At 45.6% G+C, this 27,389-nt stretch overlaps 5 protein-coding genes across 5 annotated transcripts; all 5 read left to right on the top strand.

Moving 5' to 3' along the window:
- Nucleotides 1-1,834: 1,834 nt before the first annotated feature.
- On the top strand, nt 1,835-4,282 carry LOC121443040 (protocadherin gamma-A3-like). The gene is given in 1 exon segment (XM_041644728.1): nt 1,835-4,282. A coding segment is annotated over 1 exon segment (2,448 nt).
- A 3,832-nt stretch (nt 4,283-8,114) lies between these two features.
- LOC121442962 (protocadherin gamma-B1-like) lies at nt 8,115-10,520 on the top strand. Its single transcript, XM_041644606.1, has one exon. The coding sequence runs from the start codon at nt 8,115-8,117 to the stop codon at nt 10,518-10,520; it is 2,406 nt and encodes an 801-aa protein (XP_041500540.1).
- A 2,519-nt stretch (nt 10,521-13,039) lies between these two features.
- LOC121442963 (protocadherin gamma-A4-like) lies at nt 13,040-15,481 on the top strand. Its single transcript, XM_041644607.1, has one exon. The coding sequence runs from the start codon at nt 13,040-13,042 to the stop codon at nt 15,479-15,481; it is 2,442 nt and encodes an 813-aa protein (XP_041500541.1).
- A 2,876-nt stretch (nt 15,482-18,357) lies between these two features.
- On the top strand, nt 18,358-20,943 carry LOC121442964 (protocadherin gamma-B2-like). Its single transcript, XM_041644608.1, has one exon. The coding sequence runs from the start codon at nt 18,448-18,450 to the stop codon at nt 20,941-20,943; it is 2,496 nt and encodes an 831-aa protein (XP_041500542.1). The 5' UTR covers nt 18,358-18,447.
- Nucleotides 20,944-22,934: 1,991 nt separating this feature from the next.
- On the top strand, nt 22,935-25,385 carry LOC121442965 (protocadherin gamma-A5-like). Its single transcript, XM_041644609.1, has one exon. It carries the CDS (start codon nt 22,935-22,937, stop codon nt 25,383-25,385), a length of 2,451 nt encoding a protein of 816 aa, XP_041500543.1.
- The last annotated feature ends 2,004 nt before the right edge of the window (nt 25,386-27,389 follow it).

The raw sequence follows: 27,389 nt of genomic DNA on the forward strand, positions 1-27,389 counted from the left end.
TGCTTAGCTGCAAACAGCAGTCTCTGGAGGTAGCTCCGTGCTCCTTGGGAGCTTACTGTGCACCCAATAGTAAGCTGGTAAAGTAGCAGTAGCAGGTTTCTCTTCACTGAAACTTCATTTTTCTCAGATCTGGAAATCATACTGACTTGCTGTCCTGAAAAATAACTCTTATGCTTGGTATATACAGAGACGATAGAAGGGATTCAGAGACCATATCATACAATTGCTGTTTTCCCCAAGTTTCCTTTGCATCAGATGCCAAAAACCTTCCGTTTATAAACACTTGGTTTTCCTTCTCTGTTCCTCCTGTGTTGGTTTTAGTGTGTTGATCATACACTTATTAACAGTGGGTGTGCCAATGCTAAGAATCAGCTTGTTTTCATCAGGAAATTAACCATGCATTAATTGAAACTTGTATTAGGTAGATTTACATCTCCTATGGTGCTTGGAGTCCTTATTACATCCAAGAGTGTCTGCTAGAACATTTGGGGCAAATGTATTCCATGTGTTTGTTAGTAGTGCATAAGTATCTATGAGATAAACTCAGAATTCACTTTGGAACAGAGTGCCACAATATCTTTACATGTAAGCATATAATGAAGTATAAACAGAAGAAAATTAAAAACAGAGTTCCTTTTGAGGCAGTAGCCCCTAAGAATAAACACCTTATGGATACATCTACAATGCATCATGATTGAAATGACATTTTTTGTTTTATTTCTACTTGTTTTGTTTTATTTTGAGACAAGACCTTACTGTGTAACCCTGACTGGCCTGTAGCTCTCTATGTAGACCAGACTGGTCTCAAACTCACAGTGATCCACCCTCCCTTGCCTCTCTAATGCTCTCTCCCTTAAAAGCATGTACCGCCATGCCTATCTTTGTTTCTATCTCTGTGCTACAAGAAGAAAATATACAGGACAGGGGGTTCTGGAGGTAACACAAGCTTATCTTTACCAGCGTCACCTGTAGTTTTTAAAAAGATGTCCTCATACACCTCTGCACCTGGGCAAGGTGAATGTCTCCAGTAGCCCGAGGTCTGTGATTTCTCTCACACCCACGCCTTTCCCCTGGTCCACTCTTCTCACACTTCTCAATAAGGCCTTCGCTAAACCCCACAGCCAGATTGGAGACCTTCCCGTCCTCCTCGGCCACTCTCCCTGTGCTAGTTATTTCAGCGCACGGTAAGCCCCAAGTGATTTTTCATCAGCATAAACTCTGTGACAGAACTGGTGATCTACATATTCCACATTAAATCTTTTTTTAAAAAAAAGCATATTGTCTGACATCCAACCGTGTGTCCTTTTAACGAATCAGTTAAGTGAAAAGTATTAAAACTAATATGTCAAGATATCAAAGACCAACTTCAAGAATTATAATCCATAAATATGGCTGATGTTGAAGCAGTATAAGTGGAGTTAAGGTTGGAGTGCTGCATGTCAAATAAAAATAACTTGAAGCCACACAATTTAACAAATATCACTTCAGTTATGTGAAATCAGTGCTCGTTCCCTTGCCTCCAACGGAAAGGACTGAAGCTAGGAGCAAAGGGTTATTTGGATTTACCTAGAAGTGTGCAGTGACTGATTAGGCCTCTGGGTGTCGCTGTTGACCATGCAAGAAGAAAAGGCGCCGCTGACGCACAGTCCACCATTTCCCTGCTGCAGAGAAACGCCAAGAACAGTCTAAAAAGACAGAAGCATCTATCAAGCTCACACCACAGCATCAGCCAGCTCTGTGGTGTGTGAATTAAGCCCATGAAAGATTTAGTTCCATGAGGGTGTAAGGCTAGGACCCATCGTGGGAATTCAGAGGGAAAAAAGCAAGAAAGGAAATGATCCGCCTGGGACTAGGAACCGCCGGAGCCCTGGCTTTGCTGTGCGCGCTCCTGGGGCAGCTGAGTGCGACTGGCTTCAGGCAAATCCGCTACTCGGTGCCGGAGGAGCTGGACAAAGGCTCCTTCGTGGGCAACATCTCCAAGGACCTGGGACTGGAGCCTCGCGAGCTGGCGGAACGCGGAGTCCGCATTGTCTCCAGAGGTAGGTCGCAGCTTTTCTCTCTGAGCCCGCGAAGCGGCAGCTTGGTCACAGCAGGCAGGATAGACCGGGAGGAGCTGTGCGCCCAGAGCGCGCCCTGTCTCGTCAGCTTTAACATCCTTGTAGAGGATAAGCTGAAAATATTTGAGGTAGAAGTCGATATCAGCGATATTAATGATAATGCGCCTAGTTTTCCAACAGAGGAATTGGAAATAAAAATTGGTGAACTAACAATTCCTGGAACTCGATTTCCACTTAAGACTGCATTTGACCCAGACTTGGGCATGAACTCCCTGCAGAACTATAAGCTCAACCCCAGTGACTACTTCTCCTTAGCTGTGAACAGTGTCACCGATGGCGTCATGTACCCAGAACTAGTGCTGGAGCGAGCCTTGGATCGCGAGAAAAAGGCAGTTCATCAGCTTGATCTCATTGCCTCTGATGGTGGAGACCCTGTTCACACCGGCAAGCTGTGCATCAAGGTGATAGTCGTGGATGCAAATGACAACCCGCCCGTGTTTACTAAGCCAGAGTACCATGTCAGTGTTCTGGAAAATGTGCCAGTGGGCACCCGGCTGATCACAGTGAACGCCACTGATCCCGATGAGGGATTCAATGCCCAAGTCTCCTATATTTTGGATAAAATGCCTGGAAAAATTGCTCAGGTTTTCCATCTCGATTCGGTGACTGGAGATATATCGATATTAAAAAGTCTCGATTATGAGGATGCTGTGTTCTACGAAATCAAAATTGAAGCACAAGATGGGCCGGGTCTTTTTTCAAGAGCCAAGGTTCTCCTCACGGTTCTGGATGTGAATGACAACGCGCCAGAAGTGTCAGTCACTTCTCTCACAGGCTCAGTCCCAGAAGAAGCCCCTGCTGGAAGAGAAATTGCTCTCATCAACGTACATGACCGAGATTCTGGCCAGAATGGACAAGTCATGGTTTTTGTCCTAGGCAATCTGCCCTTTACTCTAGAAAAATCAATAGACCAATACTACCGCTTAGTGACAGCCAAATCTCTGGACCGTGAACGGGTGTCTCAATATAATATCAGTCTACGAGCCACCGATGGGGGGAAACCACCGTTGTCCACGGAAACTCGTATCACTCTGCTTGTGTCGGACATCAACGACAACCCTCCTACCTTCACCCGTGCCTCCTACTCAGCCTATATTCCAGAAAATAATCCTAGGGGAGCCTCCATCTTCTCCGTTACGGCACGGGACCCAGACACTGACAAGAATGCAGAAATTACTTATTCATTGGCTGAGAACACACTTCAGGGGGTGCCACTTTCAACCTACATCTCTGTCAACTCCAATACTGGTGTCCTGTATGCTCTTTGCTCCTTTGATTATGAGCAGTTTAGAGACCTGCAGTTGCTGGTGACAGCCAGTGACAGTGGGAACCCTCCACTCAGTAGCAACGTGACACTGAGCCTATTTGTGCTGGACCAGAATGACAACATGCCTGAGATCCTTTATCCTGCCCTCCCTATAGATGGTTCCACTGGTGTTGAATTGGCACCTCGCTCTGCTGATCCTGGATACCTGGTCACAAAAGTGGTGGCAGTGGACAAAGACTCAGGACAGAACGCCTGGCTGTCCTACCGCCTGATCAAGGCCAGCGAGCCAGGGCTCTTCTCAGTGGGGCTGCACACAGGCGAGGTTCGCACTGCCCGGGCCCTGCTGGACAGAGATGCCCTGAAGCAGAGCCTGGTGGTGTCTGTGCAGGACCACGGCCAGCCCCCTCTCTCTGCCACTGTCACACTCACCATAGCAGTGGCTGACAGCATCCCTGACATCCTGGGGGACCTGGAAAGCATCCACACCCCGACTAATCCCAAAGATTCCGACCTCACACTCTACCTAGTGGTGGCAGTAGCTGTGGTCTCCTGTATCTTCCTGGCCTTTGTCATTGTGCTGCTGGCGCTCAGGCTACGACGCTGGCATTCATCGCGCCTGCTACAAGCCTCAGGAAATGGATTGGCTGGCGTACCAGCCTCTCACTTTGTGGGTCTGGATGGGGTGCAAGCTTTCCTGCAGACCTATTCCCAGGAAGTTTCTCTTACCGCAGGCTCTAGGAAGAGTCACCTGATTTTCCCACAACCGAACTATGCAGACACGCTCATCAGCCAGGAGAGCTGCGGGAAGAGCGAGCCTCTTATAACATCGCAAGATTTACTTGAAACAAAAGACGACCCCAACCTACTTGAGGTGAGTTCACTCCTTTGAGTGTTATGAACATTTATTTGCCAGTGTGGTTCTTATAAAACCTTAAAACAACAATGTAATTGTACATCATGTTTTCTCTAACTGTGTCCCACTTGGCCATGAGAAAACTGCACTTCCTGGCCTTGTTATGGCTAAGTGGGCCTAGGTAGTCATTCTGGTCAATATGTTGAGTATTGGCAGTAACATGGCACTTCCAGGGGTAACTCTGTCATTATGAGGATTCCGGTTCTCTCCCTTACCCTTTGAAGTTATGGTTGCTCCTTCGACCTATGTCCTTGAGTGACTGTAATGAGAGAAGAGCCTTGTAGGTGACCCAACAATGGTGCACACACCTGTGAGAAATGGGCCTGTCACAGTTTCATTCTCCCTGTTCAATGGCTGGGGTAGAATCCAGAGTCCAGCCGACCACCTGCTGGACCACTGAGCTGGACCTCAGCTGCTCTTTCACGTATTAACCCCTGTGATTTGAACTAGATCACTCCTGCCCATCAACCCATCCTGACTGACACAAACAAGTAGGGAGACAGGATAAATGCAAAGTATTTTATGCTTCCCTAAGATTTTGTCAGAACTTTTCCAAGTCAGACCACAGTCTTTACATCATTTGTTTGTTTTGTTTTGTTCTGTTTCCTTTTGTTTTGTTTGAGACAGGTTTTCTCTATGTAACAGTTCTGGCTGTCCTGGAAGTGCTTTGTAGACCAGGCTGACCTCCAACTCACAGAAATACTCCTGCCTCTGCCTCCCCAGTTCTGGGAGGCACCACATGCCAGTCTTTATATCCTAAGGACATAAAAATCATAGGATAAGAAGTGAAGGAGACAGGTATAGCAGTATGTTTATGGAGGAGACATTACTCAAGACTGGAGTTCAAGACCAACTTGGGCAAAAGAGCAAGAACTATCTCAAAAGGAAAAGTAGATATTAGTCAGATCATTAAACCCTTGTGCCTAATATGTGTGTGTGTGCGTGTGTGTGTGTGCGTGTGTATGTGTTGATTTTATCTTTTTTGTCTGAGGGTGGAAAGTTACTCACCTAAACCATATGAATCATGAACTGGTATTTATCACCCTTTAAGAATTTTTTTTAAACCTGGACTGTAGCTGTGTCACCCCTGGATATTTACCGAAAGGACTGTAAGTCAACATATCAGAAATATTTGCACATCAATGTTAATTACAGAACTGTTCACAATGACTAAGTAACCTAGATATCTACCAATAGAGGAATAAATAAAGAAAATGTTTTATATATATATATATATACATATACATATATATACACATATATATACACACACACACACACACAGTGGAATTTTTCAGTCATAAAGAAAAATGAAGCTTTGTTATTTGCAGGAAACTGAATGCAACTGTAGATAGTTAAGTTGTATTAGTTAATATTAAACAAGATAAGTCAATCTCAGAAAGACAAATACTATGACTTCTCTCATTTGTGGACACTAAGTTTTATATAGATACATAAAATGATATGTGTGTGTGTGTGTGAGAGAGAGAGAGAGAGAGAGAGAGTTATGCAAGTAAAAGTGAGACTGTTAGGGAAAGCAGGACTAACAGGAGAGAAAGGGAGAGAAAAAGGAGGCAATGGTGGATAGAGGGGCGTATGCCCAATGTACAATATATATTTGTGTAAAAATGTCCTGTGAAGTCCAGTTTCATATACAATGAATATATGCCAACACAAAAAAAATATTATTTCAAAACAGGAGGAAAATATTTCTCTGACTCTGTAAGAGATCCCTAGACCATCTATCTCAGCAATGAAATAGGAATCCTGTGTATGTTCTAGAACTTTCCTTAGTCAGAAGTTGTGGGTCCATTCTCAAATCTGTGAAATTATTTTACTCTTGTAGCTACAAGAGAGGGTTATCCAAAAACAAGCCTAAATGTATTTCATTGCATCTCAAAGGGACGAATTTTCCCTTAATATGTTAGAAACTATAACATTGAAATGTGTGAGTCAATAGATCCCGAAGACAATATCTGTAAGCACATAAAACTATATTCTCATTAAAGATTTATTTATATGGTGGAATCTTGTAGAAAGGAATGTAAAGGCAGGAAGCAGAGAAAACAAGAAAAAGGAAATCTTAGGGAAAATATAATCTATTTCTACTGGAGATGATTGAGCGCTTCAGAACGGTGAAATAAACCCATGAGCTGATAACTTCCCATTGACTTTTGCTGTTCTAAGAAAATACTTGAGACGTGGAAATTTATCATTAAAATAAAGATTCATTTATCTGGTTGTTGGGAGCTGAGAAGTCCAAGAACATGGCGTTCTCATCTGCTCAGCATCTGCTTGGGGCTTTTCCTTCAGAGTCGTCACATGACAGGGGGCATCACATGTTGGGCATCATATGATAAAAACAAAGCAAATATCTCAGAGACTGCTATTTTATAACAGAGCCAGCTACATGATAATCCAACATCCAAACACTGATTCACCAATGAAGGCAAAGCCTTCCTGGCCCAAACATGTCCTAAAGATCCTGCCTCCAGATGTTGTTATACCATGGGTTGGGAGACTGGGGTTCTAATGGATGAAACTTAAGAGGTGCATTTAAACCGTTGTCATCTGATTTGTTTTTGCATTAGAAATAAGGAAATTTGCTTTGGAGTTACCTAAGTCCAGGATCATGTTCTAAAATGGAGTGCTTGGGTCCAGTGAGATGACTCAGGAGTAAGGGCTCTCGCTTCCAAGTCTGGCAAGCTGAGTTCTGTCCCTGGCACACACGATGGGAGGAAGAAACCGGCTCCAGTGTGTCCTATGACCTCCACATGAGTGCACATGCATATACACATACACCTAAACACAAAATAAAGAAATAAGATAAATTGGAAATAATAAAATTAAATGTTTAAAGACTGTCAATGTCTTGCCAAAATTTACTGGCAATCAATAACTTTATTAATTACTGACATTTAACCGATTGAAGTAAGAATTTGGTTTATAGAGTACTGCATATTTAGAAAGAATTTGTTTCATAAAATAAATATGTTTTATGCAAGATTCACCATCATAAAAGCCTAAATACTACACTGCCACCTTTAATAGGCTATCAGGCCCTGATATACCTAGCTGGAAATAGTATGGCTTGCAAAGACTATCCGTGCATTAAAATATCTCTGGAAACACCACTCCTCTTGCAAAGACTATCTTTGAGAAGTTTTGTTGAATTGATAAAATACACAGAGGAACTAAAATGCTAAGTAAAGAAGTTACTTCAATAAACTTGAAGAAAGGTAAAGGTCAGAGTTCACTGAATAATGAGGGTAAAAATCCACTCACTTTTTGGGATGCGACAGTCAGACCTGAGTTAATAGTGCCACAGAGTGAAGTCATTGATGGCATTTTTCTCCAAAACTGGAAAAAGGAAGAAAAAAAAAGCACGCTTTGCGAAATGAAAAATATGAATGTATAGTGACGAAAACATTCATGAAATGATGATAAACAAGAAAATGTCAAAACTAAAGGAAAATGTAAATGCCTGGTTCCTTCAAACAAATTAAAAGTCAAAACAAAAGCTTTGAGGATTAATAGCTGCACGATACGCAGTTTTACAAGACAACCTCTAGGCGCCGCTGTTGACCAAAGAGAAGAGAGGGGTTCCCTGTTCAGCCGAGTCCAGCCAGGGCTTGTCTGCTTTTTCCTGCACCTATGAGAACATCCGTCCGTCCGGCTCCTTCAAGCGCCTGACAAATCCTACCCACATCCAGGTAGGTCACAGATTATCTTTTTAAAAATCCAAGAAAAAAAAAACGCAAAAAGAAGCTTCCCTGCGCGCTCAGAACGGCAGAGCAACCCCAGAGGCGTTGGAACCATGGCAAACCAGGTACTGCTTCACTTCCTGGTGCCTTTGTTCTGCGGCGCCATCTCCCAGCCGATCCGCTACTCCATTCCGGAGGAGCTGGCCAAGGGCTCTCCTGTGGGGAACCTAGCCCAGGATCTGGGACTCAGTGTCCAGGAATTGCCAGCTCGAAACCTGAGAGTTAGTGCAGAGGATTATTTCAGCGTTAGTGCGGAGAGTGGGGATTTGCTAGTGAGTGGCAGGATAGACAGAGAGAAGATTTGCGGGAAGAAATCTGAGTGTGCACTAGAGTTTGAATCCGTTACTGAAAACCCGATGAATATTTTCCATGTAATTGTTGCCATCCAAGATATTAATGATAATGCGCCACATTTCTTTGGGAAAAGCATTGAACTGGAGATCTGTGAGTCAGCCTTACCGGGGGTAAAATTCCCTCTGGACTCCGCACGCGATGCCGATGTGGGAAGCAACTCACTGAAGATGTACACTCTCAGCCCCAACTCACACTTCTCCTTGTCAACGAAGGAAAGTCCCGATGGAGATAAATACCCAGAATTACTGCTGGAAAAACTTCTAGACAGGGAACATCAGAGCTCCCACCACTTAATCCTGACCGCCATCGACGGGGGAGACCCACCCCTGAGCAGTACCACCCAGATCTGGATCAAGGTCACCGATGCTAATGATAATGCCCCAGTGTTCAGTCAGGACATTTACAAAGCTAGCCTCCGTGAAAACACGCCCCTGGGAACCTTCGTCCTGCAAGTGACAGCCACAGATCAAGATGAGAATGTTAACGGAGAGATCACCTATGCCTTCCTAAACGGTCCAGCAAGTACTAACCTCGTCTTCAGTCTCAATCCAAATACTGGAGCTATTACAACTAATGGTACATTGGATTTTGAAGAAAAGAGCAGATACATATTGGGTGTAGAAGCCAGGGACGGAGGAGTGCACACGGCTCACTGTAATGTTCAGATTGAAATTCTTGATGAGAATGACAACGTCCCAGAGGTGACATTCATGTCCTTTTCTAACCAGGTTCCAGAGGACTCGGTCCTTGGAACAGTAATAGCCCTCATTAAAGTTCGAGATAAGGATTCTGGACAAAATGGTCTGGTGACATGCCATATTCAGGAAGAACTCCCCTTCAAATTACAACCCACCTCCAAGAATTATTACAAGCTAGTGATAGACAGGGCCCTGAACCGGGAGCAGACCTCAGAGTACAACGTCACTATCACAGCTACCGACAGGGGCAAGCCATCCCTTTCATCCAAGACACGGGTTACTGTGCACATCACAGACGTCAACGACAATGCACCCGTTTTCCACCAGGCCTCCTACTTGGTTCACGTGGCTGAGAACAACCCACCTGGAGCCTCCATCACTCAAGTCAGCGCCTCTGATCCGGATTTGGGATCCAATGGTCAGGTCTCCTATTCCATCATAGCCAGCGACCTAGACCCAAAGGCGCTGTTATCATTCGTATCCGTGAACCAGGACAGTGGAGTGGTGTTCGCACAGCGCGCCTTCGACCATGAGCAGCTGCGCTCTTTCCAGTTGACACTGCAGGCGCGTGACCAGGGCTCGCCCGCGCTCAGCGCCAACGTGAGCATGCGCGTGCTGGTGGGCGACCGCAACGACAACGCGCCGCGCGTGCTGTACCCCACGCTCGAGCCTGACGGCTCTGCGCTCTTTGATATGGTGCCACGTGCCGCGGAGCCCGGATACCTGGTCACCAAAGTGGTGGCGGTGGACGCCGATTCCGGACACAATGCCTGGTTGTCGTACCACGTGCTGCAGGCCAGCGATCCCGGACTCTTCAGCCTCGGGCTGCGCACTGGCGAGGTCCGCACAGCGCGTGCCTTGGGTGACAGAGACTCTGCGCGACAGCGCCTTCTGGTCGCTGTGCGTGATGGTGGGCAGCCACCACTCTCGGCGACAGCCACACTGCACTTGATCTTCGCTGACAGCCTGCAGGAGGTCCTGCCAGACCTCAGCGATGACCCTCTGCCATCGGACCCCCAGAGTGAGCTTCAGTTTTACCTGGTGGTGGCCTTGGCCCTGATCTCAATACTCTTCCTCTTGGCAGTGATTTTGGCTATTACTCTGCGCCTGCGATGCTCCTCCAGCTCAGCTGCCTGGGGCTGCTTTCAGCCTGGTCTCAGCTGGAAATCTCAGCCTGTGGTTCCTCCCAACTGCAGCGAGGGGACTTTGCCCTATTCCTATAATCTATGTGTTGCTTCGCATTCCACGACTGCGGCTGGGTTTAATTTTCTCCACGTGGCGCCAGAGATTGCTCCCCCTCAGGATCTCCTGTGTGACGATCCTTCTGTGGTTGTCGGTGGCAATAATGAAAATCCCAAAACCTCATACGACTCTCCTCTTCGGGTAAGTTTCTACAGAGCTATTTAAGCACTATTTCTTGTATTCGCTTCTCGATCGTGCACAAATTAATCAATTTTGGTCACTTTTTTTTTTCATTGTTTGGGGCAATTTACTTGGAAAAGTGTTGTGGATGCAGATTAGTTCTTGGTTGCCCAGTCATCTTGGAAATGATCTGATTACCAGTTTCGGTCTTTACTGTTGGCGTTTCTGTGTGACTAGCAAATCTTGCTCGAGACTGTTTCCTATAGATCAGCATCCTTAATAATATTAGTGCCCTTTCTCACTTGATTTGTGAGGCTGGTTTTTTAAAAGTAATCTTTAGCTCTTTATAAACATATTGATAGTTCTTTCTGCCTGGATTAAAGTTCATGGTCATCTTCACCAATTTCCTCTTCTCACCGGAACAAATTTATTGCAACACATCCGTTTGACACGGCCTTCCAATAGTTAAGCTTGTTAGCACTTATTTGCCTTGCTGCAAGGATCAGATATTACTATATTTCATATTTGAATTACTAACTGTGGCTCAATATTATTCTCACCCAAGTTTCTTTTTTAACACTTATTTGTGGGGAGTGAGGCACACGTGCCAGCATATGGAGGTTAAAGGTCAAAGGACAATATGGCGTCAGTTTTGCTCCTTTCACTCATGGAACCCCGGATTAAACTCTTCAGATTCTCAGGCTTGCCACCTTCACCACCTGAGCCATCGTGACGACCCCTCCATGGATCTTTTGACTATTCTTAAATCATTTATTTTGTGCTCATTCTATTTTGTCACCATTATAGCCAGGACTGTGATGATCTTTCTATTTATGAAACATTTTGTATCTTTCTTGTTACCTTAATAACTTCTGTGAGTCAAATCTGCAAGCATTTTGAGATTTTATAACTATTTTCAGTTATTTCCAAGACATAATTTTAATCTCCAACTCCTTAACATGTAATAATAAAGATTGTAAAACAGCACATTTAACCTACTCTTTCAAAGACTAAATATTTTAATTCTGCATGATATGATTCTATGCCATCTTAAGAGTTTGGTTATTTGTGCATGCTAATTGGTAAGCAAGAAATAATTTAAATAGTGGAAGACTTTTTGACTTGTCTCAAAATTTCTTAGATTTCCCGAGAAAGCTGTGGCATATGTGATGATAGCGATGCATACATAACTATTGAAATAAACTATTAAAATAGCTCCTTTGGGCTATTTCTGAAATTGGTGATAAAGCAATTTAAAACAGTGATTAAAAATAATAGACTTGGTGATGGTAAAAATGAGACCACTGGTTGTGTCTTATATGAGAAAAAAACTGAAATATCTGTTGGGTGGATTGAGACAGAGTCTCTCTGCAAGGCCCTGGCTGTACTGGAACTCACAGAGATTCCGCTGCCTCCTGAGTGCTGAGATTAAAGGTGTGCACCACCACAGCTGGCCTGAAATATCTTCAGCTTAACTTTTCTACTTTGGTGCTACAGTTTATTTTAATATTTGTTTACTCATCATTTGAGTTTGATTTGCACTTGACTCATTAAACACTGAAAATGCTGTAGTCTATGAAAGCAGCTGTTGGATGGGCAGTGGTGGCACAAGTTTCTAATCCCGGGACTTGGAAGGCAGAGGCAGGCGGATCTCTGTGAGTTTGAGGCCAGCCTGGCTGTTACACAGAGAAACCCTGTCTTGACAAAGCAACAGAAAAGAGGCTGCTGTTGTAAAGACTGACAGTGGTGACACAGTGTGTGACCTAGAATGTCCTGTAAAATAGCGTTGGCTATTTTAGCCCACACCTAGAATCTCTCCCCTAAACCCATTTCTACAGGGGTAAGATTACCTTCTGGGCAGTCAACACCCTTCTTGCAATGGAATTGAAAAATTATCCCAGAATCCAGAGGGCGAAGTCATGGGAGGAAATTTGTTTCTGCATAGGTTGTAACTGGAGCTGGGCCTCCAGGCTCCGCGGGCCACTGTCTTTTCACTATTCCCTTTTCTCCACTCGTCACATCCACTGCTGTCCTGAGAGGAATGGATGTGGCCCTCATACAATGCAAAGTACTGAAAATGATGTAGGGAGATGAACAATGCAGCAACCAAAAAGAGATAGAAAACAACCTTTTCCCAGAAAAACTACTATATTACTCTGCCATAATTTAACTTAGTTTGATATATAGGAAGCTTTGGATAACTCCTGGATTTTTGTTGCAAATTAAACAACAGGATTTTGACCTTTATGCTCCTTTAGAAAAGAAAGATTAGGAAAGGGGAAAGTGTGTGATGGTGTTTTAGCAAGAATTAGTTGCAATAAGAGTTTAGTACTCTGGGTGTCGCTGTTCACCACTCTGGGGTGAAAATCGGGTATTTAATAAGAGCAAGATTTCCGGAACACAAAGGACTGGTTCTGGTCTGAAGGAAAGCATCAATCTGAACTCCCCGGAGCTCCAGCGTCCAAAGGTGCAAGTACATTATCCTGAAACCCAAAGATTGTGGGGCTCCTCAGGCTTGCACAGACTCAACGCCCAAGCTCAGGACTCTTTGCGACAGGACTGCAATGGCGGCTCCTTTCGGATCAGACCGCAGGGGGCTAGTATGGATCTGCATTTTCCTTGGATTCCTATGCGACATCCGGGCGGAACTGATACGGTACTCTGTGCCAGAGGAGCTGGAAAGGGGCTCTGTGGTGGGCAACCTAGCCAAGGACCTGGGGCTGGAGCCTGGGAAGCTGGCGGAGCGCGGAGTCCGCATCGTCTCCAGAGGTAAGACACAGCTCTTTGCTCTGAACACGCGAAGCGGCAGCTTGGTGACAGCAGGGAGGATAGACAGGGAAGAGCTCTGTGACAGATCCCCAAAGTGTACCGCAAATCTGGAGATTCTCCTAGAGGATAAAGTGAGGATTCTTGCTGTGGAAGTGGAAATTGTTGATGTTAATGATAATGCCCCCAGCTTTGGAGCACAGCAGAGGGAAATAAAAGTCGCTGAAAGTGAAATTCCTGGGACAAGATTTCCTCTTCCTGAGGCCTTTGATCCGGATATAGGGGCGAATGCCTTGCAGGGTTACCATCTCAGCTCGAATGACCACTTCTCCCTGGATGTGCAAAATGGGGCGGATGGGATTAAGTACCCGGAGCTGGTGCTGGAGAAGGCCTTAGATCGCGAGGAAGAAGCGGTTCATCATCTGGTTCTCACCGCCTTTGATGGAGGCGACCCGGTTCGCTTCGGTACTGCCACAATTCAAGTAACACTGATGGACACCAATGACAATGCTCCTGTATTCACTCAGCCAGAGTACCACGTTAGCGTGAAGGAGAATTTGCCTGTAGGCACCCGGCTACTTACGATAAAAGCCACTGACCCAGATGAAGGAGCCAACGGAGAAGTGACCTACTCTTTTCGGAACGTAAGAGACAAAATATCCCAGCTCTTCCAGTTGGATTCTCTGAGCGGGGACATAACAATGTTGGGGGAGCTGGATTATGAGGACTCTGGATTCTATGACGTTGATGTAGAAGCCCATGATGGACCTGGTCTACGAGCCAGAAGTAAGGTACTGGTGACGGTTCTGGATGCAAATGACAACGCTCCAGAAGTCACCATCACCTCTCTCACCAGCTCCATCCAGGAAGCTTCCTCCCCAGGCACAGTGATTGCACTTTTCAATGTGCATGACAGTGACTCTGGAGAGAATGGCCTTGTCGCTTGCTCTATTCCAGATAACCTTCCATTCAGGCTTGAAAAGACCTACGGAAATTATCACCGGCTGTTGATACACAGAAGCCTGGACAGGGAAGAAGTCTCTGAATATAACATTACAATAACGGCCACCGACCAGGGAACTCCACCGCTGTCTACAGAGACTTATATCTCACTGCAAGTGGTGGACATCAACGACAACCCACCCACCTTCACCCATGCCTCCTATGCTGCCTACATCCCAGAAAACAACCCTAGGGGAGCTTCCATCTTGACCATAACAGCCCAGGACCCAGACAGTGGTGAGAATGCCCAGGTAATCTACTCTCTGTCGGAGGACACTATCCAGGGGGCGCCCCTGTCCTCCTACGTCTCCATCAACTCTAACACGGGTGTCCTCTATGCACTGCGTTCCTTTGATTATGAGCAGTTTCAAGACCTGAAGCTGCTAGTGACTGCCAGGGACAGTGGGAATCCTCCACTCAGCAGCAATGTGTCCCTGAGCTTGTTCGTGCTGGATCAGAATGACAACACACCTGAGATCCTGTACCCCACCCTCCCCACTGATGGTTCCACAGGGGTGGAGCTGACTCCTCGTTCTGCAGAGCCTGGCTACCTGGTGACGAAGGTGGTGGCGGTGGACAGAGACTCAGGACAGAACGCCTGGCTGTCCTACCGCCTGCTCAAGGCCAGCGAGCCAGGGCTCTTCTCAGTAGGACTGAACACAGGTGAGGTGCGCACCGCGCGTGCCCTGCTGGACAGAGATGCTCTCAAGCAGAATCTAGTGGTGTCTGTGCAGGACCATGGCCAGCCTCCTCTCTCTGCCACGGTCACACTCACCATAGCTGTGTCAGACAACATCCCAGACATCCTGGCAGATCTGGGCAGCATTAACACTCACATTGACCGGGAAGATGCAGACATCACACTGTACCTGGTGATAGCTGTGGCTGTGGTCTCGTGCATCTTCTTAGCCTTTGTCATTGTGCTGCTGATACACAAGCTCCGTCACTGGCATGCCACTCGCCTGCTTCGGGCTGCAGGTAGTGGGTTGTCATCCATGCCTACGTCTCACTTTGTGGGTGTGGATGGTGTGCAAGCTTTCCTACAGACCTATTCTCATGAGGTCTCCCTCACAGCAGACTCGGGGAAGAGCCACCTCATCTTCCCTCAGCCCAATTATGCAGACACGCTCATCAGTCAGGAGAGTTGTGGAAAGAGCGATCCTCTCCTGGTGTCTCAAGACTTGCTGGAAATAAAAGGAGACTCCAGTCTTCTTCAGGTGAGTGAGTCACTCCTGTGATGAATCTTACCATCCTAAAATACAGACATAGGGTTTCATAAAGTGTCTCCAGTTGTATGTGTGTTGTATCAAATATATGAACTTCTTTATTAATATCCCCTTGCTTTTTGCTGCATAAAAATTAGTTTGTTGATTAATAACCTTATTTTTGTAATTACAGGAGTTGAATATGGCTTTGGGTATATTAGGCGAGTCCTCTATTACTGATATACACCCCAAACCAGGATTAGCTATTATTCATCCTTCATAGTCTTCATTCTGTAGTGACTTTGATGAAAATTCCTAAATTTAGTTGGGTAGTGGCGCACGCCTTTAATCCCAGCATTTGAGAGGCAGATGCAGGTAGATCTCTGTTGAGTTCGAAGTCAGTCTTTCTACAGAGTGAGTTCCAGGACACCCAGAACTACACAAAGAAATCCTAAAAAGGAAAGAGAGAGCGCCTTAGTTTTATACCTCTAAACCATTCCATTTTTAAATGCTATTTTCCTGTGTACATTTGAAGACTAGAATTGCTTTGTGAATAGAAGGAAATTACACACATTTCTACTTCCATCGCCTTTCTCGTGATGTTAATGGGGAGTCTAGGCTGACTATTTTAAAACATGTTAACTTCTGGTTCACTTACTTTGTGCGTATCTCCATGTTGGTAGACAACTGTGGGGAATAACTTCTCTCCTTCGACTTTGTGGGCCCAAGGGATCAAATTCAGGTTGACAGGTGTGGTGCCCAGTGCTTTCACCACTGAGCCATTTTACACACCACAACCTGAATTTTCTTAAATCTCCCCATATTACATTCAACTGTTCTTTGCTTGAAGTTTATTTCTCTTTCCTTGAAAGGGTTTTTTTTAATTATAATTATACAATGACAATTTGTAGTGAGTCTTTTTTCTGTCCCACCAGCCAGCTCCCAAATAATGACACAGAGAAGTTTCTTATTATGAAAGCTTGGTCTGGCTTAGGCTTGTTTCTAACTAGCTCTTATAACTCAACCCATCTCTATTCATCTGCACGCTGTCACATGGCTCGTGACCTCTACCTCTCCTCCTACATGTCCTGCCTCCTCTGCATCCAGCTGGTGACTCTGACCTTCTTCCTCTCTTAGTCCTCTCCGTCTCCAGTTCCTGCCTAACCTCTTCCTGCCTAACTACTGGCCATTCAGCTCTTTATTAAACCAATCAGAGTGACACATCTTCACACAGTGTAAAGGAATATTCCACAACAGCAATTTATGTGTAGTGAGGAAAATATTTAACCTTAAGCTGTAACATTAACTTCTCCATGGACTGGTTATTTCAAATATTTTTTAAACAAGGTCTTACTGTCTAGCTTAGGCTGGCCTTTAACTCACTATGTAGCTTATCCAAGATGACTTGCAACTCACAATCCTCTTTAAGGGCTAGAATTACAGGTGTGTGGCACTATGCCCAACTCAGTGATTTTGTTGTTGCTGATACAAAGTACACCAGGATATCTGATTCCTTTGGTGCAAACTTGATTATTACCAAAAATACTGACAATTTTATTTCATTCATATAAATAAGTCATAAGAGTGATTTTCATAATTTCTTAATTACCCGTTATGACATCACCATTAAGTCCCAACAAAACAGAATTTGCTTAACTCTTTTGCTTAGCTCTGGTTTTCGCCAGGTAAGGTTGGGTGGCTTGGGTTCTGGACTGATATTATTCTTACTCAGCTGACCTCATTCCCACTGTCAGAGTCCCTGCAAATTATTCTTGGAAGATTTATCACTATGTGACCTGGGGTAATACAAAGCATCCCCTGACATGACATAAAGTATTTTGTGTGTCAGAGATACGCAACACTTTTATCTCCTAAGCATTCATAGAGTTCTGTGAGTTAATCCAGAATTAATGAAAATCTATACACAAATCCATAGGGTTTCTCTAAGTGGAAACTATAGTAAGATGGTGGGATATGGCTCAGTGCTGTGGCTTTGTGTCAGTGTGAAGGTGTGCACCATGCAGAAGACTCGCGGTAACGAGCTGGTCCTGGGCGAGGAACGAGGGAGCAAATGAACACTGGGAGAGTCGATCCCAGGACACAGTTTCCAAACACTGTGGTGACAAAACATAACTCAGAGGTGTTTGCTCAGTTGGCCTAAAATTGAGTAAAACACACTCAGAGATTGGCATTAAGAATAGATTCCGCCAGAGTGATATATGTCAGTGATTTGGAGAACAGTAAATAATTTATAAGTTGCTATCATCACAAGCTATAAAAGAAAAATACTTTTGTATAAGTGAGTACTGGGCTTCCTTAAGAAAATACAACTTCCGATTGGACGAGTTACTATTTATCCATATGGGGTGCTGCTACTTGAGAAATAAATGCAGAGCTCTTGTGCTATTATCAAACAAAACGCTTTACTGAAAGCCGGAGGGAGCGCATATGTGGGTGGGTGTTCTGAATGAAAGAAGTGAGATGGAGAACGTTATGGTGTACTGCTTCCAATAAAAGGAGGGGAGGGGCAACGTTTATTTAAAGGTCGTTCATGCTACCCAAAAGATACACAAGAAACGTAAAACTCATTCCACTTAAGAGAGATTGCTACACGATTCATAGATGATAATAAGGACATATACTATATGTAGCATTTTTATTTAAGAAATTTTCAATATATTACCTATTTTAAAACAAATAAATACACCATAAATCTAAACCACCAACAACAAAAATTCAAATATTTACAAGCTTCGGTGCAATTTCTGAGAAGACCTCTGGGCGTCGCTGTAGGTCAAAAGAAGAGAAAGACCGTTTCCCAGACGCGTTTGGAAGACTAGGAGAGTAACTTCCTGTGCAAAGCAACCATAGAGGAGAAGCCATTATAAATCGGGATGTAGCAAACAAGCCCCCCAAAAGTGGTCCTAGCCGGATTCAGCCACTAAGGGAAGACTTACCCTCCCCGACAAAGAAGCACAGCAGCACGGCGAGTCAGGAGGATGGGGCGGGGCTCTGGGAGCGGAATAGCACGGTGGTTGCAGGTACTGTCGCCCTTCCTTCTGCTTTTGTTCTGCGGAGCTCTCCCCGATCAGATCCGCTACTCCATTCCCGAGGAGCTGGCCAAGAACTCGGTGGTAGGAAACCTCGCCAAAGATCTGGGGCTGGGTGTTCAGGGTCTGCCCACCCGGAAGCTGAGGGTCAGCGCAGAGAAGGATTATTTTGCTGTAAACCCAGAGAGCGGAGATTTACTTGTGACAAACAGGATAGACAGAGAGCAGGTTTGTGGGAAGCAACCTCTGTGTGTTCTAGAATTCGATATTGTCGCTGAGAAGCCATTAAATATTTTCCATGTAGCTGTAATTCTTCAGGATATAAATGACAACGCCCCTCAATTCAAACAGAGTGAGGTGGATTTAAACATTGGAGAGTCCACCAGACCAGGTAAAGCATTTCCATTGGATCCAGCCCTGGATTCAGATGCTGGTTCTAATTCACTGCAAAAATACTATCTCGGTGACAACGAATACTTTGAAGTCACAGAGAAGGAGAGCCCAGATGGGCGTAAATATCCTGAGTTGATTCTAAAACGTTTTCTGGATAGAGAAGAGCATAATTTTCACCAGCTGGTCCTCACTGCTGTGGATGGAGGAGATCCTCCCCAAAGTGGCACCGCTCGGATTCGAATCCAAGTCACAGACGTCAATGATAACCCTCCAGTGTTCAGCCAGGATGTGTACAGGGTCACCCTTCGGGAGGATGTGCCACCAGGCTTCTCGGTGCTTCAGGTGACAGCCACCGACCAGGACGAGGGCGTCAACGCAGAGATCACTTACGCTTTTCACAATGTGGATGAACAAGTAGAACGTCTTTTCAACTTAGACAAGCAAACAGGAGAAATCACGACAAAGGATAATTTGGATTTTGAGACTGCTAAGAGTTACTCCCTGAATGTAGAAGCAAAAGATCCCGGAGACCTAGCATCCCACTGCAGTGTCCAAGTGGAAATTCTGGATGAGAACGATTGTGCACCCGAAGTAATTGTGACTTCGGTATTTACCCCCCTACCGGAAGATTCTCCACTAGGAACAGTTGTCGCCTTGATAAAAACGAGGGACAAAGACTCTGGAGAAAATGGAGACGTTTACTGCAACGTCTTGGGGAATGCAGCGTTTGTATTGAAATCTTCTTCGAAGAATTATTACAAACTAGTGACAGACAGAACCCTAGACCGGGAAGAGATTCCAGAATACAACGTCACCGTTGTAGCTACCGACAGGGGTAAGCCGCCACTCTCCTCCAACGTAATCATCACCCTCCATATCTCAGACGTCAATGACAATGCACCCGTTTTCCACCAGGCCTCCTACTTGGTTCACGTGGCTGAGAACAACCCACCTGGAGCCTCCATCGCTCAAGTCAGCGCCTCTGATCCGGATTTGGGATCCAATGGTCAGGTCTCCTATTCCATCATAGCCAGCGACCTAGAGCCAAGGGCATTGTTATCATTCGTATCCGTGAACCAGGACAGTGGAGCGGTGTTCGCGCAGCGCGCCTTCGACCATGAGCAGCTGCGCTCCTTCCAGCTGACACTGCAGGCGCGTGACCAGGGCTCGCCCGCTCTCAGGGCCAACGTGAGTATGTGCGTGCTAGTAAGCGACCGCAACGACAATGCACCACGAGTGCTGTACCCCACGCTCGAGCCCGACGGCTCTGCGCTCTTCGACATGGTACCGCGGTCCGCCGAGCCTGGATACCTGGTCACTAAGGTGGTGGCGGTGGACGCAGACTCCGGACATAATGCCTGGTTGTCGTACCACGTGCTGCAGGCCAGTGATCCCGGACTCTTCAGCCTTGGGCTGCGCACTGGCGAGGTCCGCACAGCGCGTGCCCTGGGCGACAGAGACTCTGCGCGACAGCGCCTTCTGGTCGCTGTGCGTGATGGTGGACAGCCACCGCTCTCCGCTACAGCCACGCTGCATCTGATCTTCGCTGACAGCCTACAGGAGGTCCTGCCAGACCTCAGCGATGACCCTCTGCCATCGGACCCCCAGAGTGAGCTTCAGTTTTACCTGGTGGTGGCCTTGGCCCTGATCTCAGTACTCTTTCTTCTGGCGGTGATTCTGGCTGTTGCTCTGCGCCTGCGATGCTCCTCCAGCTCAGCTGCCTGGGGCTGCTTTCAGCCTGGTCTCAGCTCCAACTCTGCCACTGGAGTCCTCCCCAACTACAGTCAGGGGACATTGCCTTATTCCTACAATGTGTGCATCGCCTCACAGTCAGCTAAGACAGAGTTTAACTTTCTTAATGTGACTCCAGAAGTGGCTCCTCAGGACCTCCTCTGTGACGACACCTCTTGGATACCAGATACTCTTGGAGACACTGAGGTTCCTTTTGTCTCGGATTCTGTCCCAAAGGTGAGCTTCAATTTAGTTCGCTTTTCTACTTATGGTTCAGTATTTCTTAATAAATCACTAAGTGGTTTGGGGTGGTTTTGTTGAATATTTCATTTTGTTGTGAGCCTTGACCAATGTTCTGCCTTAAATGCAAACCTTATCCAATCACATCTTACAGAAGGGTTTCTACCTTGGGTGTGCAGTTTGCTTACCCGTCATTACAAGTGTTCACAGCACTGGCTACTTCTTTTCCTTCCTCTTTACATTCCTTCCCATCCCCAAAGCTCATCACTCTTGGAAACTTACGAGGTTCTTTTCATGCCAGAGCTCTCATACTCAGATTTGGGGTTCTCTTAGATCCCTGGCGATTCAGAATAAACATGGCCCTTGTTTGTGATAATCAAGTTTGTGAAAATCGAATGTGAAAGAAACACATCCCCCACGGTGGTGGCTTGTTATCAACGAAGTAAGTTGGGTGGGGTAGTGTTCAATTGAGTTTGAGTCGTGAGTTTCTTACAAGCAGAGTGTCTTGGGGTTCCTGGATGCTTTTTCTAATTTATGAAAATCTGGGGTTTTTATGTGTATGGGTGTTTTGTTGGCATGTACGTCTGAGCGCCTGTGCATCTGGTACCCACAGAGACTAGAACATGGCACTGCATCCCCTGGAACTGGAGTAGCAGATGGTTGTGAACCAACATGTGGGTGCTGTGAATCGAATCCAGGTTCTCTGGAAGAACAGTCAGTGTTCTTAACTGCTAAGCCATCTTTCCAGCTGCCCCCCAGGTTTCTTTTCAATGGATGAGCAAAGTATGAAACCTAAAATGTTCGTTATGAAGAGTGAATTCTATTAGTACATGTGAGATAGCATCTTCATGAACAACTTGTTCTTAAGAAAAAACACATGCTAAGAAAAAGTTTACAACCTTGCTTACGTCAAGCTACAAAAATATCTAAATTTTTATGGTTTGGGTCATTTACTCACTTATTCGTGTATTTCCTTATTGATGGTATAAGGATCAAGGTGGGGTCTCATGCTTCCACGGCAAGCGCTCTACCAACTGAACTGCGTCTCAGTCCCTAGATTATAAAATTATATAAACAAAAATATAGGTCTCGATTAAAATCTTTTCCTACTGATGAGTTATTAGGTAAGAATTGTTTTATCTCGCGGAAGGGGCTGTCTGAACTGTCTCTTGTTTTCTGCCATGATTTTTCTTTTCATATGTTATTCTCCAAGACTGATGGCATTAAATATCTCCTCAAAACAAATAGGCCACTCACCACTGCTGACTCAATACCCATCACTTCCTCCTTGAGAGATAAATGAAGTCCCGTCTCCCACGGTCACTATACTGGTTGCTACCAAGATCCTGTCCCAATGAAATGTCCACAGGTATTTTGAATATAGGAATGAGAAGACATAGCAATGCAGGTAGCCCAACTGTCTGAGATGGTGACGTTGTTTATAGCCTTAGATTGGAAATTTGAAAACTTTATCGAAAACATATGGGCAGTTCTGCAAAGATACATTGAGAGCTGGGATTGTTTCCCCAGCACACTAGTATAATATTAGGCAGATTTTTATAAACCTATCCTGATAAAAATGAAGTCTTGACAACAAAGGTAGGAATTTCAGTTTCTTGGCTAAACAGATTCGATGTGGGTAAGATAAAAGGACTCAGTGGTGCATAAAATCAAACTTTTCTGGAGAAGTAAAATAAAACTAATAACTTGATCTCAGGTTGTGGAAGGCTTATTGTCAAGATTAAAACTTTACTAAATATAAACACTGATGCACAATAATGTGTTAAATACAGAACAAAAACCTTGGGAATGAAAATAACAGCTAAACTAAGAGGAACTAAAAATAGAATTGGTGTAGTAACCGGTTAGGACTCTGGGCGTCGCTGTTCACCAGACTGGGAAAGAAGCTATCTTAGAAACGATAGGCTCCCAGCTTCCTCCGCATTAAACCGAGACCAGACAAGCTCCTGGGGAAAGCAACCCATCCCAACTCCCGCTCTCCTCGGCTTCAGAGAAACAAGGAACCAGCGGGCTGACCCAGGACTAAGAGGAAAGCGAAGGAAGAAAAGACAATGGCGGATCCACCGAGGCGCTGGAGCTGGAGCTGCAGCGACCTGCTAAAGTTCTTCATGCTGCTGGGGACGCTGTGCGCGCCAGGTAAAGGACAGATCCGCTACTCGGTGCGGGAGGAGCTGGACAAAGGCTCCTTCGTGGGCAACATCTCCAAGGACCTGGGGCTCGAGCCCCGCGAGCTGGCGGAGCGCGGGGTCCGCATCGTCTCCAGAGGTAGGTCGCAGCTTTTCTCGCTGAGCCCGCGAGGTGGCAGCTTGGTCACCGCAGGCAGGATAGACCGGGAGGAGCTGTGCGCCCAGAGCGCGCCCTGTCTCGTCAGCTTTAACATCTTGGTTGAGAATAAGATGAAAATTTATGGAGTAGAAGTGGAAATTCTTGATATTAATGATAACTTCCCCCGGTTCCGCGATGAGGAGTTAAAAGTCAAAGTAAATGAAAACGCGGCTGCAGGAACAAGGTTGGTACTCCCCTTCGCGAGAGACGGGGATGTGGGTGTCAATTCCCTCCAGGGTTACCAGCTCAGCTCCAACCCGCACTTCTCTCTGGATGTGAAGAGCGGATCTGATGGGCAAAAGCATCCAGAGCTGGTGTTGGAACAGCCCCTGGACCGTGAGAAAGCGTCTGCTCACGACCTGGTCCTCACAGCCTTGGATGGTGGAAACCCGGTACATTCTAGCACTGTCCATATCAGCGTGACCGTCCTCGACGCAAACGATAACGCACCCCTGTTCACTCAAAGCGAATACAGAGTGAGTGTTCCAGAGAACATACCTGTGGGCGCTCGACTCCTCACACTCACCGCCACGGACGCCGACGAGGGAATCAATGCGAAATTAACCTTCTCTTTTCGCAACGAAGAAGACAAAATTTCCGAGACTTTCCAACTCGATTCTAACCTGGGGGAAATCTCAACTATTCAATCACTGGACTATGAAGAATCCAGATTCTATGTCATGGAGGTGGTAGCCCAAGACGGAGGCGCTCTTCTTGCCAGCGCTAAGGTGTTGGTCACAGTCCAGGACGTGAATGACAACGCCCCAGAAGTAATACTGACCTCCCTCACCGGTTCCGTTTCTGAAGACTGCCTACCGGGAACCATAATAGCGCTCTTTAGCGTGCACGATGCCGATTCTGGGGAGAATGGAGATATTTCGTGTTCTATTCCCAGGAACTTGCCCTTCAAACTGGAAAAGTCCGTTGATAATTACTATCACCTATTAACAACGAGGGCACTGGATAGAGAAGAGACTTCGGATTATAACGTCACAGTGACCGTTACTGACCATGGAACGCCTCCGTTGACTACAGAAAACCACATCTCTCTGAAAGTAACAGACATAAATGACAACCCACCCACCTTCTCTCGCTCCTCCTATTCCACTTCCATCTCAGAAAATAACCCCAGAGGTGTCTCCATTTTTTCGGTGACTGCCTATGATGCGGACAGTGGTGATAACGCTCGGGTCACTTACTCCCTGGCTGAATATACATTTCAGGAAGCTCCTGTATCCTCCTATGTCTCCATTAACTCTGACACTGGTGTCCTGTACGCATTGCAGTCCTTCGACTATGAGCACTTGAGAGACCTGCAGCTTCTGGTAACAGCTAAGGACAGCGGGACTCCTCCGCTCAGCAGCAATGTGTCACTGAGTTTGTTTGTGCTGGACCAGAATGACAACATTCCTGAGATCCTGTACCCAGCTATTCCTACTGATGGCTCCACTGGTGTGGAACTGGCACCCCGCTCTGCCGAGCCTGGATACTTGGTAACCAAAGTAGTGGCAGTGGACAGAGACTCCGGACAGAACGCCTGGTTGTCCTACCGCCTGCTCAAGGCCAGCGAGCCAGGGCTCTTCTCAATTGGGCTTCATACAGGTGAGGTGTGCACAGCAAGGGCTCTATTGGACAGAGATGCTCTCAAGCAGAGCCTGGTGGTGTCTGTCCAGGACCATGGCCAGCCCCCTCTCTCGGCCACAGTCACACTCACTATCGCTGTAGGGGATAGCATTCCGGATGTACTGACTGACTTAGGCAGCGACAACTCTCCGTCAGAGGCCCAGGATTCAGATCTCACACTCTACCTGGTGATATCAGTGGCAGTGGTGTCCTGTGTCTTTCTAGGATTCGTTACTGTGCTGTTGGCCCTCAGGCTTAGGCACTGGCACATGTCACGCCTGCTTCAGACTTCCGCCGGCAGACTGGCCAGCGTGCCTACCTCTCATTTTGTGGGCATGGATGGGGTACAGGCTTACCTTCAGACCTATTCCCATGAAATCTCCCTCACTACAGACTCCAAAAAGAGCCACCTGATCTTCCCCCAGCCCAACTATGCCGACAGGCTCATCAGTGAGGAGAGCTGCGAAAAGAGCGAGCCGCTGCTGGTACCTGATAGTAGTCACGCCAGCCAAGGAGAGCCCGGAGCTGCTCAGGTTGGTTGTCTCTTTCACTAAGAACTAGAGCGTTTTCTTCATTTGTCTTCTCACTCATTTTTCTGGCAGAGTCAAAATCAGGTAGTTATATGGTGAATCATCATTCGCTGTATTGGAGTTTAACTCGGTTTTGTTCAGTAATGGATACTTTTCAAATCGTATTTGGGACTGGATATCTTTTCTTAGTGTGTGGATATTTTAGAAAATCTAGCTGCTGACAGCAGGCTTACCTTAAAAGAAGTTGATAAACACGATCGTTTTCCGTTAAAATGTTACTATTTTAAGGATAGCTGTTCGTTACTAAAAGAGCTGTTGTATTAGTTCAATGTTACCTGTATTGTTCCTTTTGGGATATTTGTCTACACCCTATTAGTGGACATGTTTTGTAGGGGTGGTGGTTTGAATGAAAACAGTCCTCATAGGCTCACTTATATGAGTGCTTTGTCACCTGGGAATGGAAATATTTGGGAAGGAATAGGAGGTGTGGGTTTTTTGGAGTAGATGTGTTCTAGGGTGGGCTTTGAGATTTCAAAAGCCAAGGTCCAGTCTCTCTCTCTCTCTCTCTCTCTCTCTCTCTCTCTCTCTCTCTCTCTCTCTGTGTGTGTGTGTGTGTGTGTGTGTGTGTGTTGGCTACTGCTCCAACACTATGCCTATGTGTTTCCCACCATGATGATCATGGTATAAAACTCTAAAACTGTAAGCAAGCCACCCCAATTAAATGTTTTCTTTTAGCTGCACAGCTATAGTGCATGTCTTTAATCCCAGCACTTGGGAGGCAGAGGCAGGTGGAGCTCTGAGTTCAAGGTAACCGGGTCTACTTAGTGAGTTCCAGGACAGCCAGGGCTACACAGAGAACCCCTGTCTCAAAAAAAAATTGCTTTTATTAAGAGTTGCCTTGGAGGTGATGTCTCCTCACAGCAATGGAACAGTGACTAAAACAATAGGTGATACTGTGTGTGCTTTATATTTCAGTATATTTGTAGATAATGACTTACAACTTACATTACTTCCACAAATCAGTGGACAATAAGGAAAACTTTTGCTCAGTTTCTATCAGAAATATAGATTAGGCCAGATGGTGGTGGCACACGCCTTTAATCCCAGCACTCAGGAGGTAGAGCACTCTGTAAGTTGGAAGCCAACCTGGTCTACAGAGCCAGTTTCAGGACAGCCAAGGCTGCACAACAAAACCCTGTCTGAAAAAAAAGGAAGAAGAAGAAAAGAAAAATATATAGATTCAATTTATACTGATGATGAGATCACAACATTTTAAAATCAGAACAGTCTGGCTTAACTAACGCGTGTAATTATCGCATGTGTATCTTCACTGAGAGAATAAGTCGGTGAGAAGTAACCTTAGCATTTTGTTTTATTCTGTGACATCTGTTAATGTCTCCAAAGAGTCAATACTGTTGTTTTCAACCAGTATTAATGTGCCATTCCCCTGGCATCTGCTGGTCTCTGCCAACTCCCTTACCAAAATCAACGTCTCTCAGAATGTTTACATGCTCCCATGTGTAAATGCAAATCTGCTTTGTTACAGGAGTATAAGAATTGCATTCGAGAAAGTCAAGATGACTTAAGAATGTGTTCGTTTTAAAGTTAAGTTCTTAGGGATGAGCTTATTTTAGGTTAATAAAGTTTTCTTAAAGAAACTCTTGTTTCTGAGTCTCAAATCTCAGGAGCATGATTGTGTGAGGGAATCACTACTCAATTCATTTTCTGCACCTTTCCATATGCCCTTTGCTGACTGACACTGAACCTCACCAGGTAAGCTAGGTTGTCTGGCCAGGAAGCCCCAGATATCTCCTTTCTCTGCCTCCCCAGTACTAGGATTATGAGCACTTGGCAGTATGCCAGTTTTTTTAAAAAAAAAATGAGTTATCAGGATTGAACTCAGGTCTTTACACTTGGAAATCAAGCACTTCATTGACTGAGCTATCTCCCATCCCCGTTTTCACTACTTTTAAAGAAAAAGTTTGTGTTTGATTATGTATCTGGAAACAAGCTTCGTGCAAAGGAGAA

Source organism: Microtus oregoni, unplaced genomic scaffold (genome assembly GCF_018167655.1).
Source record: "Microtus oregoni isolate MIOR12 unplaced genomic scaffold, Mior012 000098F_ref0000018, whole genome shotgun sequence".
Classification (NCBI taxonomy): domain Eukaryota; kingdom Metazoa; phylum Chordata; class Mammalia; order Rodentia; family Cricetidae; genus Microtus; species Microtus oregoni.